Here is an 18603-nt window from a genome sequence, read left to right as displayed (position 1 = left end):
GGTGTTTTGAACATAAACAGATAAAAATAGTATTCTATTAGTGTATATTCCAAAAAGGATTAAATGACACAAAATAGATAAAGGTATATAAACATCATATTTGGAATTTTCAAAACAGGAATTGTGCCTTACATGAGACAGTTAGCCCTTTCACACATACAGACTTCTCCGGAAAATTACTGGTAAATTGCCGTAAAGAGATCGTGTGAACAGGATCTTTTAAAAAAATACCGGTAAATTCGTTCTGGCAATTTGACGATATGAGAAGTTGTAACATTAAATTCGGAATTCTGCTGTGTGTGAACGCAGAAGGAAAATTACCGGTATGAGCACGTAAGGGTTCAGAACGCCGTGACGTAAGACGTCTACTGTTAGTGATTAAGTAACGTATGATAAAATAACTTAACTGTCGCTGCGAGCAATGCATTCACAGGACAAAGTCAGGTCATCAATAAACTGAAAACATTGCGTCTTAATATCTTAAAAATAAAAGACCATCAAAAACGAAGTAGTAGTGGAATTATTTCTTGTTCCTATTATGACTTTTGTCAGTCTATTTGGGGGTCCTGCTACTCCACAAATCCTGTAGCTCTAAACCAGTGGATTTCAACCCGCGGCACGTCATAAAATGGCACGCTGCCCACCATGACGAACACAAAAAAAAATAATAATAATAACTAAGTTTTACAACTTAATTTTAATTTTAGTTTTTACATAGGGAGCAGTGAAGAAGAGTGCTGGACATTCAGCATCAACTTTAGGTTTGCCCCGCAACACACTTGAGGATGTTCAGCCAGTCTTTTTTTCCAATTCTCCCAAAACAGCTTATACTACTGTTTCAGCTATTAAAATAGTTCAGTTTTGTATTTTTGGAGCAGTTTTTGATCGTTAAACAGGCCTATAAGTTTTGTTTTTAAAGCGGCCAGCACAGAGAGAGAGTTTACATAGTCTATGTTTAATCAGTTTAGCCTTCTCAAATCATCACGAATTGTCTAAAATAAAATCTAAAGTTCTAAAACAGTTCAAGCATAACGATGTTTTAACATTAAACCCAGATACATGTGCATTATATCTAATATTTTGTCCGGAGAATGCAAGATAAAGCACGCTTTTTTGAGACATAGGTGCCAGCGCGATCATAATATAAAATAAAGAAATATAAAATAAAGAAAATAAACATGCTTTCTGCCGCCTCGTCTTGAACAGGAGAGCTTACAAAAATAGACCGAAACTCAGCGAATATGCCTCACAGACATGATAAATATATCTATAGAAAGCTTTTAATTACTACTTAACAAAATAATAAAAACAAACAACAAAAAATTTCAATAGCTACAATCATAATCCGTTTAGGAAGTGCTTCTAATGAGGAGATGACGAGTCAGGCAACTTCACCCTTGGGACACAGACTCAGAAAACACTAGTTTATTAGTAAATAATTCAAATATATTTTTACTATTTCCCTGTCACATTCAAGATAATTTTTCCGGTGCTTTGGGACATCTTTTGAACTCAATTTGCACGCAGAACTGTTTATCTGCGCTGATAGACTAATTAATATGAATTTGGATCAGCATAGGCTTTGTGAACGCACCTTTTCTGCAAAGTGCGTCTTACAGACTGCAACTTACAATCGCAACTTCATTGTGCTATTAATCCTTTCAAGCCGATTTTCACTAAATTGGTCAACTCCCGACAGCCTCGGGTGTTTTATTAATGGTGAGTATAATTATTCAAACCAGTCGTCTATTACGATGTCTCTGTAACAAAAGCAGTTGCATGAATACTAAATTTTGAAACAAAAAATCAAACCACCAACAGAAATACTGAACACGTATTACCCTCCATGTTTAAAAATACAAGTGCAAGCTGATTAGAGATTAATGACGTCACAGAATTTACCGGTATTTTGGAATGGATGTGTGAATTGTGCTTTTTGGAAAAAAGATGGAATGTCGTTGACTGTGTGAACAGCCCAGTTTTTAATTTACCGGTCGTTCCGGTAATTTTACGGCAATTTACTTGTATTACTGTGTGAAAGAGGCTAGTCATAACCGGAATATGACCAAAATCTGATTTATAAAAGAATATTCCTTTGCATTAAAATATTTCTTGACAATTTACCTTCAGCTCTTTATTTTAGAACTTTTTGCAAGTGGCCTCAAAAATGATTAAAGGTGACAAATCTGTCCCATAATAAAAACTGCAGACAGTAACAGGTAGACAGAAGAGACTGTACATATCTGAAGTGTCATGATAACACAGTTACTGTTTACTCAGGGTGTCCAGCCTTAAACATACACCCCACAGCCGCTGTGATGGCATGCAGGGTGACCTCTGTGGGAGAGGGACTCAGACAGGTGGGGGTTTCAGCAGGGGAATAAGGGGCGCTAATCTGAGGCCTCAAAGAGACAGGGACACACTGCAGCCTGTCAACAGCAATCGAGCAAGACACCAGGATTCATGCCCCCCAGCACACACATACACATAGCCAAACCCAAGCCCTCAGAGGGACAAGGACGAAGCTATTTCAGAGCACGGGAAGCTCCACTCCTTGAAACTGGAGCAGGACTTAAGCATGCTTTATGAGGTGTAACATACCTCCCAAAGGGAAGTAGGAGGTCAGGTCTGAGTAATAACAAAATAGCTGTCGGCATTAACCAACATAGCCAAGGTCACCCCAAAACACACAGAAACGCACAACTAATTAAGCAGGATTAAACATCTGTTATGTGTGGTTTGCTGTTGATGTGCCATCCATTTTTGCATTTTCAAAATTGGATCATGATGTAGACTAGACTTGAAGTACAAAAGTCGCTGCCAAAGTGTTGATACATGTTCTGTTCTCAGTGTTTAAGAGTGTTCTGAGCAGGGCTCTGAACCTTTTCAAGAAACGAAAACAGGAAACGAACAAAATTTTGGCAGGAACAGAACCAGAACCGAAATTTTTAAATGGCCATTAACCAGTTAATAACGTTATTTTATCGTTCCATTAAATATTTGAAATTTGCTGTCAACCATTTGCTGTCAACCAATCATGTATTCCAGTAGTACGTCCTGCAGAACCTTATTTTACCAAGTGAGACATGTTCCCGGGACAACATCTTTGTTGACCCTGGAACAACATTGTGATTAACCAATCAGATTTGAAGAACAAGTGTATAGGTTTTGAGAAGTTTACGCTTACAATCACTGTTAGGTGCTTGTACATCAGTGTCATTCATCTATCATTTCCTCTGATTGTAAGGATCACTCATGGTTAAGGTTAGGTTTAGGTGTAGGGATATGTTCAAGACTACATTTTTTGAGTAAAATGTTGTTCCAGGGTCAAAAAAATATGTTGACCTAGGAACACATCGAACTCAGCAATATCAGGACGTGCAGTACGTCCTATGCAAATGTTGCACTGAAGCCAATGAGTGAAATGTCCTTTCAGCTGTGAACTCATCATAGGTAAGTAGCAATGGCAATGAACCGCCCTTAGAGTTTATCTGAAGATAGCGTGAGATGAATTCGACAGATAACATGCACCTGCAGCGCTTCTGTGAATGGAGAAAACAGAAAAACTACAGAATTACATAAAAAGGAATATAGGCATATACACTAAATATATTTCGCTTAAATCATATTGAAAGATTAACGAAACAAAAGAAAAAGTGCTAAATTACAGTTCATTATGAAGTGTTTGAAAAGGAAAACGAAACAGCAGAGAGTGGGCCCCTAGTTCTTTATTTTGCGAAAGCTTTACAATTGGAATTATTTTGTAAAAGCTTGACAGCTTTGAATAATGTCTTGCTTCTGTAGAAACAACCAGTGTTGGTATGACCTTACGCGCATACACAACATAATTTTGCTATATTGAAGCCTGTTCATTATCAAAATAAAATTAAAGAAACAAATAAAAAAGTTACACTGCTCCGTTGTACAAAGTTTGTTGCATTCAGTGTGACCGCACCTCACTGTGCTGATAAAGCCGATGTTAAGGATGATGTTTTACGTCGATGAAAGTACAAACACTGTAATAAATCATATTTTAGCATCCAGATACGTCTGGAATATTGAAACATTTGGATTCGTGCCGAATGAGAGAGGTAGGCATCAGATTCACCTTAAATTAATTTGTTTTTGGATTGAAGTTTTTATAGCCTAAACTTTAGATGATTTGTTTTGGAGAGGAACTAATAACTGTTTTTAGAATGTTTGTTAACATTTTGCTTTAGCCTAAAGGCATTTTAGCCTTCATTATTTTGGAAAGTTAAAGGGCTAATAAAATGTGACGTGAGACGCAACTTGTTTTTTTTTCACTCTCAAAACAATCTTATACAAGTATTATATATATATATATATATATATATATATATATATATATATATATATATATATATATATATATATATATATATATATATATATATATATATATATATATATATATATATATATATATAGTGACGAGTCAGCTGCCTCCTCCCTCCCTAAATCGCCGCCCTTCACCAGGCTCCCGACTGGAGGAAGCTGCCGCCCCTCGCGCCCCGGAGAGAAGAGGGGAGTGCGTGTGGCTGCCGGACTCCACCCCTTACCTGGACCCTTCCTCCATGAACACTGCCCGACCCACACGAGCCCCGCAGCACGACGAGGACACCAGATTCCCTGTTGCTTTGGACACTCTTCCCCTTTCGCCACCTTTTATCCCCTTGTTGTTTTATTTTCTGTTAATAAAAGCCTCTCCGAGGCCTGACACCACGCACACTGTGTCTGTCTTGTGCTACTCCCGTGACAATATATATAAATGCAGCAAACTTTATTAAATATCTAAAAAATACTTTAATGTCTTTAAATTGCTGACAGATTTTTTTGTTTGTTTCTTTAGTAGCCTGTATACATTTGGCCAAAATCTAGAAAAGAATTTGGCTGTGACTTAACTCAGCAGGTTATTGGCTAACGTTACGAGATCTTTTTTCCTTTTCTTTTGGAGCACAGAAAATGCTGTACCTTATTATTATTAGGCAAATTATAGGCAAAGAAAAATAATGTTATTAACCAGTATTTCTTCCACCCGAACTGGTTTCGGAACGGTAATAATATCAGAGGAACACAGGAACAGAAACATTCAAATATAGATTCTGCTTAGAGTGAACTGATTTAATTCTTTTTTTTTGTTTGTTTTCAAGCCCTGGTTCTGAGTAGCTGCTTACTTTGCACCTTCAAGGTATAGCATGGGATCTTTTGACTTGGGCAGTCACATTAACAATATTTCTGGGAAATTCTGCAGCCATAAAGGCTGTTTGTTATTAGGGTTAAGGGTTTGCTCAAATCCATTACAACAGTAGTAATATGTGGCATAGCAAGCACCACTAAATATAATACATAAGTCAGCTAGGTGAACGCTAGATGGGATCACAGAGACTTTCCAGAAGGCTGAGATGGCTCTTGTCCTCTGCCTATGATTTGTACCCAGCTCTCCAGCAGTACCCTTAAAGCCCACACTTAAATTGATACACCATCTGTCTGTGTGAGTGTTTCTGACCTTGAGCAGGTGCGAGTTTACTTCAGAGGGAGCCATAAAGTTACAGCTACTTAGCACTGCAACTGTTTACTGTATTACACAGTTCATTTAGCTTCACCACTAACGCTGACGTAGACAGATATTAAACGAGTTGGGAAAAGGAGAATTGGAGGGATAGAGGTACCAGGACAAAAAAAAAAAAACGTAAAAGAGGCTACAGTGATAAGTTAGATTATGTTTGTATGTTTCCATAGCCACTGTACTGTATGTCGGTGTATTATGACAACAGAAAAAGATTGGTGTGAGTGGGGCCCATTGAGCTGAAAGACAAGTCATTCGACTATGGCTCAGAAATGAGAGCGGAGACGGCTCATCTTAAAACACATGCCGACAAACACATCTGAGAGTAAACATACAGAAGGCACAGAGCCTCTGACACCGGAGTCCAGAGATGTTTTGCCAGCATAGGTTTTCTGAGTAAACCATTTTAACAATAAATGACACTTCATTGCATAGCATATTAAAACGATATTTTCATAATGTGGTCCATATAGAGTTAAGCATACAGTAATTGTCAATGATTCATTTTAAAAGACACATTAATTCACACATTAATTCAGTAAACTAATAACTGATTCCACCAATTAGAATTAGAATCACTTTAACAGATGTAATAAAAGAACCAGCTCACAAGAGTCTTTTGGTAGTGAACTGGACATAAAAATGCTAATTTGGTGATGAAGTTGTTTAAAACAATGTCTTTACAGTCTCTTTAGATCAGTTTAACACATTATTAATAAATAAAAATATACATTTATTATTTAAAAAATAATAGGCGATATGAGCAAAAATGTATTTATCTGTATATCTCATATTGGCTGATTTGCAGTATACAGTAGCCTATTATCTCGGTATTTTGCATTTGGATTAAACAAATGTAAGCATGTAGGCATATATTGTGTGCAAAATAGGGTTAAAAATCACATTACATTGTAACATTGCAATAAAAAAAATAAAAAACATTTTAAAGCATAAGTTAAAGTTCCTAAACTAAAAATGGAAACAAAAAGCACAGACTGAGTAAAAAAGGCTGTTATGATTACACTTTACAGTTAATGCGATCAAATACACTAACTTGTAGGTTGAAAATTCTACAGGTCACATTTATTGTCCAACTATGAATATTTCAGCAAAATGTATACATTAGACAGTTATTGCGCACCCATTTCATTGAGCTCTGTCTGTTTGGCGTGCATATGTGCGGTGGCGCTCGTTCTAAACTGAGTCTGTGGAGTTTAGCGGAGAATCGCTACAGCACAAGTTAATGAACTTCAGACAGCAAAATGGAAATTTTCCATGTTTTTTTTTATAACATTTACAGATGAAGAATATACCTGTGAAATGTAGGTTATGATTAGATTAGATTTTGATTAAATTGCACAGCCCTAGTTTAGAGTGACAAATCGTACCAGCATACTTCGAGGTCAAAATGCATAGCCGCAACGCAATAGCGTACAGGATGGCAGGTCTGATAATAGTTGACCCTACACCTTTGAACGATAGCATTTTTATTTTTAATATGCCAACGTATATGCAAAATAAAGGGCTTATTTCTTTACCCAAGATGGGTTTTTTTTGGGTCTCCATCCCATTTAGCTCATTACATTCAATTTACATGGCAAGCTAACCAAGGAGTAAAAATGTCAAATTTTTAGCCATGTCTCTATCTCCAAATAGCAGTGTAGGAAACACTAAACACACAGACAGCTCTAACTCTTCTGTAAATGTTTTTGACATTCTGTACTTTTGTCCGGCGGGCCAACAGTGCCCCATTTAGCCTTTTCTCAGCTCCCTGTCTGACTGCGGGCAGAAGTGACAAAAGTGGCTGTAATTACAAGGCTCAGTGAATTAGCGGCTGTGTCAGAGCAAAAGCCGCCCGTTAGTAAGACGGAAAAGGGGACCGGACCCTCTCCGTCACATGCCTGGGGACACATCTGGAGCGTGACATGATAAAGAGTCAACAGAGGGTTATTATGGAGCCTACCATCAGATCACTAATGCCTCCGTCACACACTAATTGTTCTTCTTTGATGCATCAGTAAACACTTTATTTTTTCACTTTATTTTTTTAATGTTACTTTATGAACGGCATGTTACTTAAATTTGCAGTAATGCAAAGTGAAACATGCCATTAAGAAATGAGAATAAATAAGAAACCTACCTTTTTATAACCTATTTACACGCTGATAGATTAATTCAAGTCTCATTATAATATTCAATTTAACAGTTTAATTTGGAAATACATCACTTTATGGAAGTAAAGTCAATCCAAATGCATATTCATCCAAATTGACTCCAATAAGCACTTAATGGAAGGCGATACCAAGCAGTGCATCCTAATGGTGTTAAAATACCACCCCTGAATTGAAGCAACTGGCTCGGATCGCAGTGACTGGCAGGACAGGAGAGTTTGGCCCTGTCTACCCATAAGGCCCTCATCCTTTTTGCCCCAATCGACAGGTCTGTCATTAACACGTTCATTTATCTCTTCCCAACCATTTCAAGCGGGCGGCGGAATAGTTATAGAGAAAAAACGAAGTCTACGGCTGCTCTCGTAAACAGTTCATTCCTCCTGCCCCATGGTGCCATTTGCTCGCCAGGGGCATCTGGTCTTCTGTTGGCTTCGGTGCACATCATAGCAGGCATTTTAAGCCTTGGAGCGGTACAGAAACCTTGTAAAAGAAAGTATCTGGTGACGATTGTTTTGAAAAGTGTCCTGCTGAAAAGCATTTTGAGGATGACAGTCCTCTGCCTGAAATAGCAACAGCAACACTGCACTGTCAGGGTGAAATACGTCCGCTGTCATCTCTCTATCCTCTGACCAGAGGATCTAAAATACACACACACAGGGGTAGATTTAAACCACAGAGGGACGTGCAAAAATGAACTGCCCTCATAGCATGCAAACATATTTTTTTAGGTAGATGGCTGCATAACAATGTCATCTCTCTGACAATGTGCAAATCATTATCTAAAGGATGTAACAACAGCAAACGGACAAAGACAACAGTACAATGACAGTCAATAGAGATACATTTATGCAACACAGGTGCACACACATTCACAGGCTTTGTGGATCACATGGGCTCTGAGCTCCAAGGGGTAAAATATCGCTGCAAATCCTTTCTCTGATTTAATATGACTGCCTGAAATCACTTCAGCGGCCAGCCTGGCATTAAGAACTGGAGGTAAAAATATCCCACTAAAAAGAGCACAGCGTTCCCTTCCCAAACCCCAACATAATACCTCTGATCAATATTTCCCAACAAAATTTATTAGATCTTGTTTCTGAATTATGAGCTTGAGCTGACACGTACATTTACACACTCATGCGCTCTATTTTCTCATACAGCACAAATAAACTCGACACGAGTTACAAGACCTTTACATCAGTGGGGTCCAGTGCGAGAAAATTTTGGGCCGGTTGACAGCAGTGTTATTATAGTTAACTAGAAAAAAAAAAAAAAAAACTGTTTTAAAAAAACATTCATTACATTAATGTAAAATCTATTTGCGGCGGTCAGTTTTGATATTGTGGTGGCTGCCACAAATAAATCAATGTGTGGGAAACAATTAAGTGTTAAGTTAGTTTTTTTAAAACCTGTTAAATGCAAATTTTAGAAAATCTTAAAATGAATATTTATTTTTCAAACTGTAGATTCAAATGTTTAGTTGCATAAATTCACCTGTAAAATCCACCTATTAACATTTAAAGTGTTTTATTTAATTTATTTATGGGTAATCAGCCAAAATATTTATATAATGATAGGCCAGTAACAACTGTATTGGCCAGAATTTTAAATTAAAATAAAACAAAATTAATTATAATAACTGTTGTTGTTTTTTTCCCTAAATAGGCACACAATAAAGGATGATGGATAATTTAAATGAATTGTCTTTGTTCTAATTGACTTCAGAATCAACAAGCAGTTCTGTTTTATTCCCAAAGGAGGCTGTGGTGTCTGTAACTAAACACTATGTTCTACAGTTTACTGAACTACATCATTGGAAAATTGAGTGACACCTCAACACATGCAGGATGACACGATTCTTTCCACCTATTCATTAACAACTGTAATTCCAGTATCTCAATGAAAGATGACTATTACATAAGAGCTAAACTGAAACATTTCAGTAAGCTGAATGGGGAAACAGGGAGCAAACGTTTATCGTTAAATCAAACAACATTAAAAGAGTCCGCAGAAGGCATTAGTTAAGAATAACACCTCACTCAAGATGCCAGCCTAAATTAAAAGGTGCAAAGCTCTTGAAGGAACTTGTGTGAGGAACGTGAAGCTACGCGAAGCGGACTGCATCTCGTGCCCAAATCCAAAAATATGCTTTGGGCCCTGTGACTATTTGTTAAGTCCAGTGATATCAGGAGCAAATCCCCAACCAGAAGACCACGGGGTCAAACGGTGCATGCAACAATGCCTACAACGGGGGAGGAGGGCACTCACATCTTATTCTGGGAAGGTTAAAAATGACCTTTGTGATTCGGACAACTGGACGTTTCGTCTGAGAGAGCAGAAAGGAAACAATGTTTACTCAGATGACACCTAACTCACCACGACAGCCCACCTCGTCTCACCAACAGCCGCTCGAGATCTGAAGCACAAGGACATGGCATCCATGACAGCATGATTCATTTTTTTTTTTTACCTTTTTGAATTTGTCTACACTAGGTAAAGAAGGGTCCGGGGCTTGGTGGCAAGGCAGGGTGAAAGGTCAGGCTAACTAACGTTCCAGAACCATCAGCAGTCCGTAGCGACAGAAGTTGTAAACATCACTCGATTAACCCCGGACCCAAACACCCTCCCCCCAGCTCCACAGCTGAAGCTCCGCTTTTCACACTGGCTGCCGCACAAAGAGCTCAAAATAAAATTTAGGCACATCAATCAGGACGGACCCCTCAACATGAAACCCTAAACGCCTATTCCATGGCATGCATCTCATACCAGGGGAGTACAGGGTTCGCACCAGAACAAATGTTTCCCTGGAAAGGTCAAGGGCCACAGAACGTCACTTCACAAGTGCTAGTAAAGGCTAAACGCACACAGCTCTTACTAACTGGCCTGCAGGGGGATTTCCCCAAGTTGTCATACAGCAAAATAAACTAAACCACAACGGCTTAAGCTGGTTCTAATCAATTCCAAACTGCATTCAAGAAGAATCTGAATCTGTAGTCATATTTTAAAATCAGAAATATAAAATCATTTTGCTGACCCTGACTGTGTCTATAGATTACAAGCAAAAACACAATGTTCACTTTTAAGAACTTCAGCAGGGTATATAAATAAATTTAAAAACGCAAATAAATGCAAAACATCTTTTTCACAAACTACTGAGGTGGGTGTTGAGTTTAAAAAAAAAAAAAAAAAAAAGGTTCTAGGGGAACCATAGAAAATGTATTATACACACACACACACACACACACACACACACACATACATGCATACATATGTATGTTTTTGCCAGTCTAATAATACTTATGTAAACTGGCCCAAAATCAAGAGATACCCCTGCTTTAAGAAACTGAACCTATTCCTTCACTCAAAGCAACCAGCAAATAAAGCTCAAAACTTTCTCCCTTGCGGCACCTCTAGACTTCAACCCACTTTACAACACCTGCTGGCTGAATTTACACCCCTGTGGCAGGTTAGAACTAAGCTAGCTTCTCAGAAAGTATTAGCTAACTCTATAAAAAGCAGAGCGCCTGTAATTCTTATCCCAAAACAATGATGGTGCAGACAGCAGATCATCCATCAGAAGATGAGACCGATGCATCTGACTGACAGGATTTAGTGTTTGACGATCGTAAAATCCAATTGTCAAATTAGACAACGGTTACGATCCACGTTCTGAGTGTCTGGCACCAACGGAAGACACGAAAAGAAAATTGCCTCTATGACTTCTTGCCCTCTTAAAAGTTTGAAAAGGATCATCGTGCAGTGAATCCCCTCAGACGCTGGTGCCAAACAGCCGTCATCTCCATCACGGCTCTGAGAATCACCGGGGGCTTGTCCAGATCTCCTTACCATAGGCCAATCAGGAAAGACGAGAAGCTCAGGAGGGCATTCGAACAGGGGCCAAATCAAGCATCTTTATCGCTATGGAAAAAATTACATCTGCAACACCAAAGCCTATCGCTAACACTGTTCTCCACAGATAAAGAAGGCCCTCAATCAAAATATAATGGCAACTGAATACAGGAGCATTCAAGTCACCCCACTAATGTCAGGATCAACGTAACGCAAGTACGTGTGAGTATTTGTTGCTACCGCCCCCCTTCTATTTCCCATTGATCTCTACCAAAACATCTTAGTGTATAGTTCAGCATCATGCTGGTTGACAGTGGAGAATATGTATCACAATAAGACTTAAAGTATTAAGGTTGTTGAGTCAAGCTGGGCTTGTAGAAATGAAGAATTGCATTATTAATATCGTCAGACTCCAGTGAAGTGGTTTAAATACTGCAAAACTGAATTTGAAAAATCAACCTTGCAAGCATTCCTTTTTTCCCCCTCACTGAATTTATTGGGTTTTTAGCAGCTCTTCTTGTAACAAATGAGGCAGTGAAAACCTGTGTTGAATGCTGGGGCTAATGCAAAAAGATTGTAATTATTGGTTCCCCCACCCCACATATCAAACAATGCCCCACAACTCCCAGCAGCACTGTGCAAGAAGGGAGAGGGGTAGGAGCGTGAATGTAGCCATTTGTATAGTTACACCCTGGTGGGTTTTCAAAGTCTGGTCTCATTAAAGTCAAGAGCAAGTAGCCGGCAATCATGCCAAGGAGGTGGCATAAAAGGAACAAGAGATCGAGTCAAATTGGTTAAAGCACAAAAGAGAACAGTGGCTCATGAGGAGGCGAGTGAAATCAGAGCCAGAGGCCTGAGGTGCAGCTCACATGGACACACGCTTATGGATGGATTTAGACTGCTCTCTAGTGGCAGTAACTGTAGATGGTACCTGTGGTTAATAAAGGGCAAGATATGTAATATAACAAGCTATATACTTCATCTATTTCAAACTATTTTTAACATTTAAACTAACTAAACACTGCATAATTATTTTACATCCGGTTTTATGATCCGATTGAGAAACAAGGTGAACACTTGTGGAACAAAGTCATACCACAGCAGTGTTGTTATTGTTAACTAAAACTCAAACTATTACAAATCATTTTTGATTAAAACAAGGCTAAGATAAAATAAATAGTATATTTAGACAAATTAGAAATGTTGCTTAGGCAACTAACTGAAATAAAATTCAGTTTAAGTAAAGAGTTGAAGTACTAAATTAATAAAATTAAAATAAAGCTAATAAGAAATGTAAATATTACGGGACCCTGCACATGACATGCAAGAAAAAATAAACAAATCTTGTGTCGATTTACTAATTCATTCCCTCCATTTGCTAAACTGAGCGCAAAATTTAATAATTCGTTCTACCGATTTATAAATCGTGTGCAAGATTTAGCAAATCGGGAGAAGAATTAGTAAACTGTGAGCATAATTTATAAATCGAAGCAACGAATTAGAAAATTGTGCACATGATTTAGCCTATTTTTTTCCTGCATGCCATGTGCGGGGCTCCCTAAAAAAATAAACAAAAAAGCACTATACAAATAGCTAAAACCAGCTTTTCCCAAAAATTTTTTTACAATTAAAAGCTTATTGAAGATAGAGAGAGAGATATATATATATATATATATATATATATATATATAAAAGGACCTCACCCCTATGAAATGTTGGTGTGTGTGTGTGTGTGGGGGGGGCCAATACGGTCTCAATTTTTGTTTATTTCGTTTAAAAATAGGGTCAACTTTAAAGTCATCTGTATGCTTATATAATCTAAATGTTGACAAAAACTGGCTTTAAAAAAAAAATGGATGCCTTTGTAATTTACAGCCTCCGACAGCAATATGGACCCAGAAAAAATATATAATAAAACCAATGTTTTTTTGTAAAGTAATTGATACAAGACATTATAAAAGGCGAGACCCAAGGTCTTTGTTACATTACATTTAAATAGAGCATATCTAAACAATGTTAAATACAGGATTGTGTTACATACCTCTCTTCCCTTATGAGTGACCAATGCAGCCAAAGGCTTGGCGTAAAAGCGACTGAAGGAAAAGCCAAGGCATCCATACATGCTGTTAGCGGTCAGCTTCAGGGCCTTCTGCCTGATATCATACTAAGAGAAAAGATTCATCAGGGCTTGCATGCAGTGTTTTAAAACAAAAATATGATTAGCAGAGCTAGAAAAAAAGAAACTAGCCAAACTGACAGCTTGTTACAACCCTCTACAGACACCTTGGCAATTTAATAGCCATTGAGTACATTTTTACTTTACTCACCAGACAGACACCTTGGCAATTTAATAGCCATTGAGTACATTTTTACTTTACTCACCAGACTGAGCTATATATATATATATATATATATATATATATATATATATATATATATATATATACACACACAAAAAAAAATTCAGCTTTTAAATATCTTAAAGCATATCAGTCAGTCAATCATTATATGATAACTTCATCATACTTCAGCAAATAGAATTAAAACCTGGTAACCATGTATGAATGCATATTGATCAGCCAGTGGCTAATACTACGTAGACATTATTTATTTGCCCAGAGTGAATATTTAGTCGCATATGTGAATGATTTACTTGTAATGTAGAGGGCTGTGTTATCAATAAAGCAAGGCTTTGAAGTCTTGCATGGTATTGTACTTACTTGCAAGTACACATCGGGGTTGAGGTCCGCTTGCTTCATTAGCAGTTTAACCTGTCTTCGACGCTCCACAAGTTTTCGAATTTCTTTGGGAAGAATGCCCATCTCCAGACTCTGATCTGGCAACTCGGGAATCTCATCATCATCCTCCTTTAATCATGGAAGTAGTTTAAGGCATGCTCAAAATACATAATCATATCCATGCAGGCAAAGCCAACCACCCACAACGAACCTCCGTTTTCTTGCGTGCATTGGTCGCCCCTCTCTCAACGGTAGTAAAGCAGATGTTGAACTCCTGGATGATGGAGGGGTACAAACTGTTGAAGTCCAACAGGAGAATGAACTTATCATAGAAACCTGATGGAAGAAGATACAATAGATCAACTGGGAGGCACAAACATAAAATGCAAACAACTGGGAGGCAAAAACATAAAATGCAACAAGTGGTATGCACAAGGACATTGTCACTCACCAACTTTTGGGTCCAGCACCAGACCTCCAGCATAAGCTGCCTTCTTCCTTGTTTTATTGGACTTGCCCTTCCCTGAGTCTACATCCTCATCCTCACCCTGAGAGCAGAAATAAAATAATAAAAAGTTCAGGAGTAGTATTAACCCCTTTGCGTGCAAACATCGCTGACGGCCCCAGTTTATTATTGTTTCACTTTCACAGCACATTAAACATCACTGTCTTACTTCATCTGGACAAACTGTGCATCAATGGAAAGTTTAAAGACTCAAGCTTCGATATTTGACCAATATTTTGATAAAACATTGTTGCAGTGACAGATATTTAGTGATTTATGTCAGGAGTGCAAAATAATAAATCCGTATTATGCCACATTTTGAATAGAAATTCACAACTCACTCATATTCAGTCACGTCAAGAGCGGTTTATTTGTGTTCACATAGACTCACTGAACAGCGTCAATAAGGATTTACAGACCAAAGATGCATATCTGCGGAGATATATGGATATATTTACTGATGTTTACTTCATATTTCTTCAGACAGAATCGTCATTTCTATTCATTTTCCACGGATTTACACGATCAGATGATAAACAGCCTCTCCCAGCGATCTCTGTGTGCGTGCAGTAGTCACAGCTCGTGCGGTGTGTGACTCAGACTCTGATTGGGTCTTTCAAACGTCAATCTTAGAGTTTCATATCTGGACACCGCCCCATCGTGTCACATGCTTCCTGCACACTTCCTGGTAGTTATCTGGCCAAAACAACACTGAAACACCTCTGTACACACAAAATATCCGAATAATAAACCCGCGATTACGATAGTAAAGCTTGGTATGAGAATTTCTTGAGATCTGGGGCGTTTTTATAAAAAAAAATCGAAAATGTACATCGGAAATGCTAACTTGTGCAGCGATGAAAAAGGCTACAAATAACATATTTTTACAACAGTAAACGACCAAATTCCACCCCTGATCGCTAAAGGAAGTTATTATAAACACTCGATCGGGGTTTAAAGTGAGTTTTGAGTAAAAGTGTACTAATAATTTCATAAATTGTCAGATGTAGCTTGATGCTAACGTTAGCACCAATGCTACTAATAGCAGGTGCTTTTCTTCTTCATAATGCATTTTTGTCTCAATAATTCACGTAAGGTCGTAAGAAAATGTTTTGTTGTATTTTTATAGTAAGACTTTTGATAAATAAGGGCTAAATGCAAAGAGAGACTGAAGTGAGATCGCTGCTTTGTTGCTTTGTAAAGCCTGAAAAACCACAATCAAGGCTAATAAAGGTGGAATAAAAACAAAAGAATAATGATAAAAGAATAATGCGGATAATGTGTCATACTTGGCGGAGGTGTGAAAGAACCGTTTGGTGAGAACAATACAATCATGATTCGGGCAGTTTTCAACAGTGAAACATACACATGTTTACATGTGAGATCTTACAGAGATGACAAGGGCCATAAATCAATCTGATTAGCCTTCTCTAAAAACACACATGACATGGCCTTAGAAAATATTTCATAAAATTCACAGTTTTACAGATTCGATTATGAAATTTTTTATGAAGTCTTGGAAGACTTGTGGCCTTAGCTACACTGTGTTTTCAAACTCATTTCCTACATCAACATTTTTTTAAATACATTTAAAACATATGTTTTTAATATTTTTATTTTTGTTTTTATGTTTGAGCTTATATATCTCTATTATCATAACAGTCTGAGTGATTCTGATTCCTGAACAGTAAACTTTAAAGTGTCAGCTTTGTGAACAAAGGTTGATTATGTATCTAGTCAGAAAGAATCATGAGCAGAAACCTTTTTATTTTGGGTATGTAATTTCGGTCTCCATGCCAAAAAGGGGGGTTACTAGTAAGGGGTTAATTAAGGTTAAATGGTGTGATAGCTGCAATAATGGAGGGAGGAATCTGATACCATATCTTGCTGTGGCTTCTTGAAGAATTGTTTGTCTGGAACAATGAAGTTCTTCTCATGGAAAGCATGGAGCAGTAGGTACTCATTCCTCTCAGCACGCCCTCCCATCAGAGTACGAGACTGTGAGAGAATAAGCATTAAAAGAGAAAAGCATGACATGTATGCATCAATAATAAATTAATTATGTGTTTTATCATTTACGTGTTTTATACTAGTTTTAATACAAAAGCCAAGCTAGGATGTGGTTTGCATATGTGTAGTTTGTCGAGAAATCTTACCATGACGTTACCAGCAATGTTAGTGATCTGCAATGCCAGTGGCAACACATTCAGCTCACACATGATTTGCAGAATTAGCTTGGCATCCATCCAGGTAAGCTCCAAAAGGTAGAGTAAGTGCGGGGAATCACTATGGAAAAAGGAGAGGAAAAACAATGCACAACATAGAAATATGTAAATACTGCTGGAAACATTCTGGATGAGGATCTGAAGCAAGGACTCAAGTTCAACCAAACAGGTGGCAACTAACCTGTAGAAGTTCCTGATGTTTTCTGGTGGCACCACCACCCTCTCTGTCTTTAGGATCTGTGCAGCCAGCTCAGTCAGGTGATAACTCTTACAGCGGATCAGTTCTTTGGCAGAGATCTCAACATCACAAACCAGGCGTCCACAAGTGGCACTCTTCTCAGCAAAGCCACTGCGACCCTGAGATAAGAAGAAAAAAAAGATTAAAACATGATAAAGATCATAATCTTATATGACTTCCAGTCCTCAAAGAATTCATCGCACCCCCAGTTTTGGCATGTTGGCTCTTCTTAGACGGCCGATCTTTGACCAGTGAGGCACTTTGCACACATTGATTCTCTGCAGGAGAACTTCAAGGTCAAATCCAAAGATGTCATGCCCCTACAGCACCAAAAGGAAGATGTGATCGAATTAGAAAAAATAAATTAAATGCACCAGCAACACACTAGGTGAATGCATGCATTTGAACTCACAACGATCACATCTGGATCAATCTTGTGCATCTTGGCCAAGAAGAAGCCCAGAAGTGTACGCTCTGTACCAGCAATATCTACTATACCGTTCTGAGTCAAAAGAACAGTCAAAAACAGCAGGGGTTTATTAAATGCACCTCATAATTCATAATTCCAAAACAAAGCAAGCTTCATCTATTAGATAAGAACAAAATACCTTTTTTCTAACCGCATCTTTAAAGTCATATGGAAAGATACAGTCGTTGGGCTTGCTCACCACTACAACAGAAAATAATTAGTTACACAAGCTAAAAATAAGCTGTGACATTATTAAAATGACTCGGTTTAAATGTAACCCTTATAATGCACGGTAAACTAAATATTTTTGCATTCTGGGTCAGTCAGTTTTGACATTGGATTTTATTTAAGTCATATCTGATGAACAACTTCTCTTTAATGAATTGTACAAACTTTCTATACTTAATGTAAAAAAAAAAATCTTTAAAAATGTCAAATTCACCGTACATGAAGTATAGCAAAACCAATCTAATATAAGAAATAACCATCAACATTTGAGAAACCAAATTTGAATATACAGTTACATTAAAACTGTACTAACATGTATAAGTCAAATAACTGATGACTATAACCAAATACATAAAATCTAGACATTCTTATACTAATAAAACATCAAAACAACAAATATTACTCTAAAATGTTTTCCAACAGGGTGGATTAATTTTAGTTGCATAGACAGTCACTTTTAAGATGAAAAGATCATCCATTTTTCATGCTGCAATGGTTTAATATCAATAGGTAGCAGCAGTATAATGTCCACTTTTTCAAACTTCCATTAATTTGGTCTTTTGTAATCCTTTTCAAATGTAGTTTATTTTGTC

General features: G+C 37.6%; 1 protein-coding gene across 1 annotated transcript in view; it reads right to left on the bottom strand.

Moving 5' to 3' along the window:
• The window catches only part of LOC113042433 (DNA polymerase alpha catalytic subunit-like), a 51684-nt gene that overhangs the window by 28357 nt on the left and 4724 nt on the right, over positions 1–18603 (bottom strand). The window contains exons 17-26 of the mRNA XM_026201300.1: positions 17922–17983; positions 17726–17815; positions 17517–17633; positions 17257–17432; positions 17007–17136; positions 16729–16848; positions 14797–14893; positions 14557–14681; positions 14328–14474; positions 13649–13771 (exon numbers count right to left, since the gene is read on the bottom strand). Coding sequence (XP_026057085.1) covers positions 13649–13771; positions 14328–14474; positions 14557–14681; positions 14797–14893; positions 16729–16848; positions 17007–17136; positions 17257–17432; positions 17517–17633; positions 17726–17815; positions 17922–17983 — 1187 coding nt within the window. The remainder of the gene's footprint in view (positions 1–13648; positions 13772–14327; positions 14475–14556; positions 14682–14796; positions 14894–16728; positions 16849–17006; positions 17137–17256; positions 17433–17516; positions 17634–17725; positions 17816–17921; positions 17984–18603) is intronic.

This window comes from Carassius auratus, chromosome 24 (genome assembly GCF_003368295.1).
Source record: "Carassius auratus strain Wakin chromosome 24, ASM336829v1, whole genome shotgun sequence".
Taxonomy (NCBI): domain Eukaryota; kingdom Metazoa; phylum Chordata; class Actinopteri; order Cypriniformes; family Cyprinidae; genus Carassius; species Carassius auratus.
The sequence above is the reverse complement of the archived record's forward strand: the minus strand, read 5'-3'. Positions and strand labels throughout refer to the sequence as shown.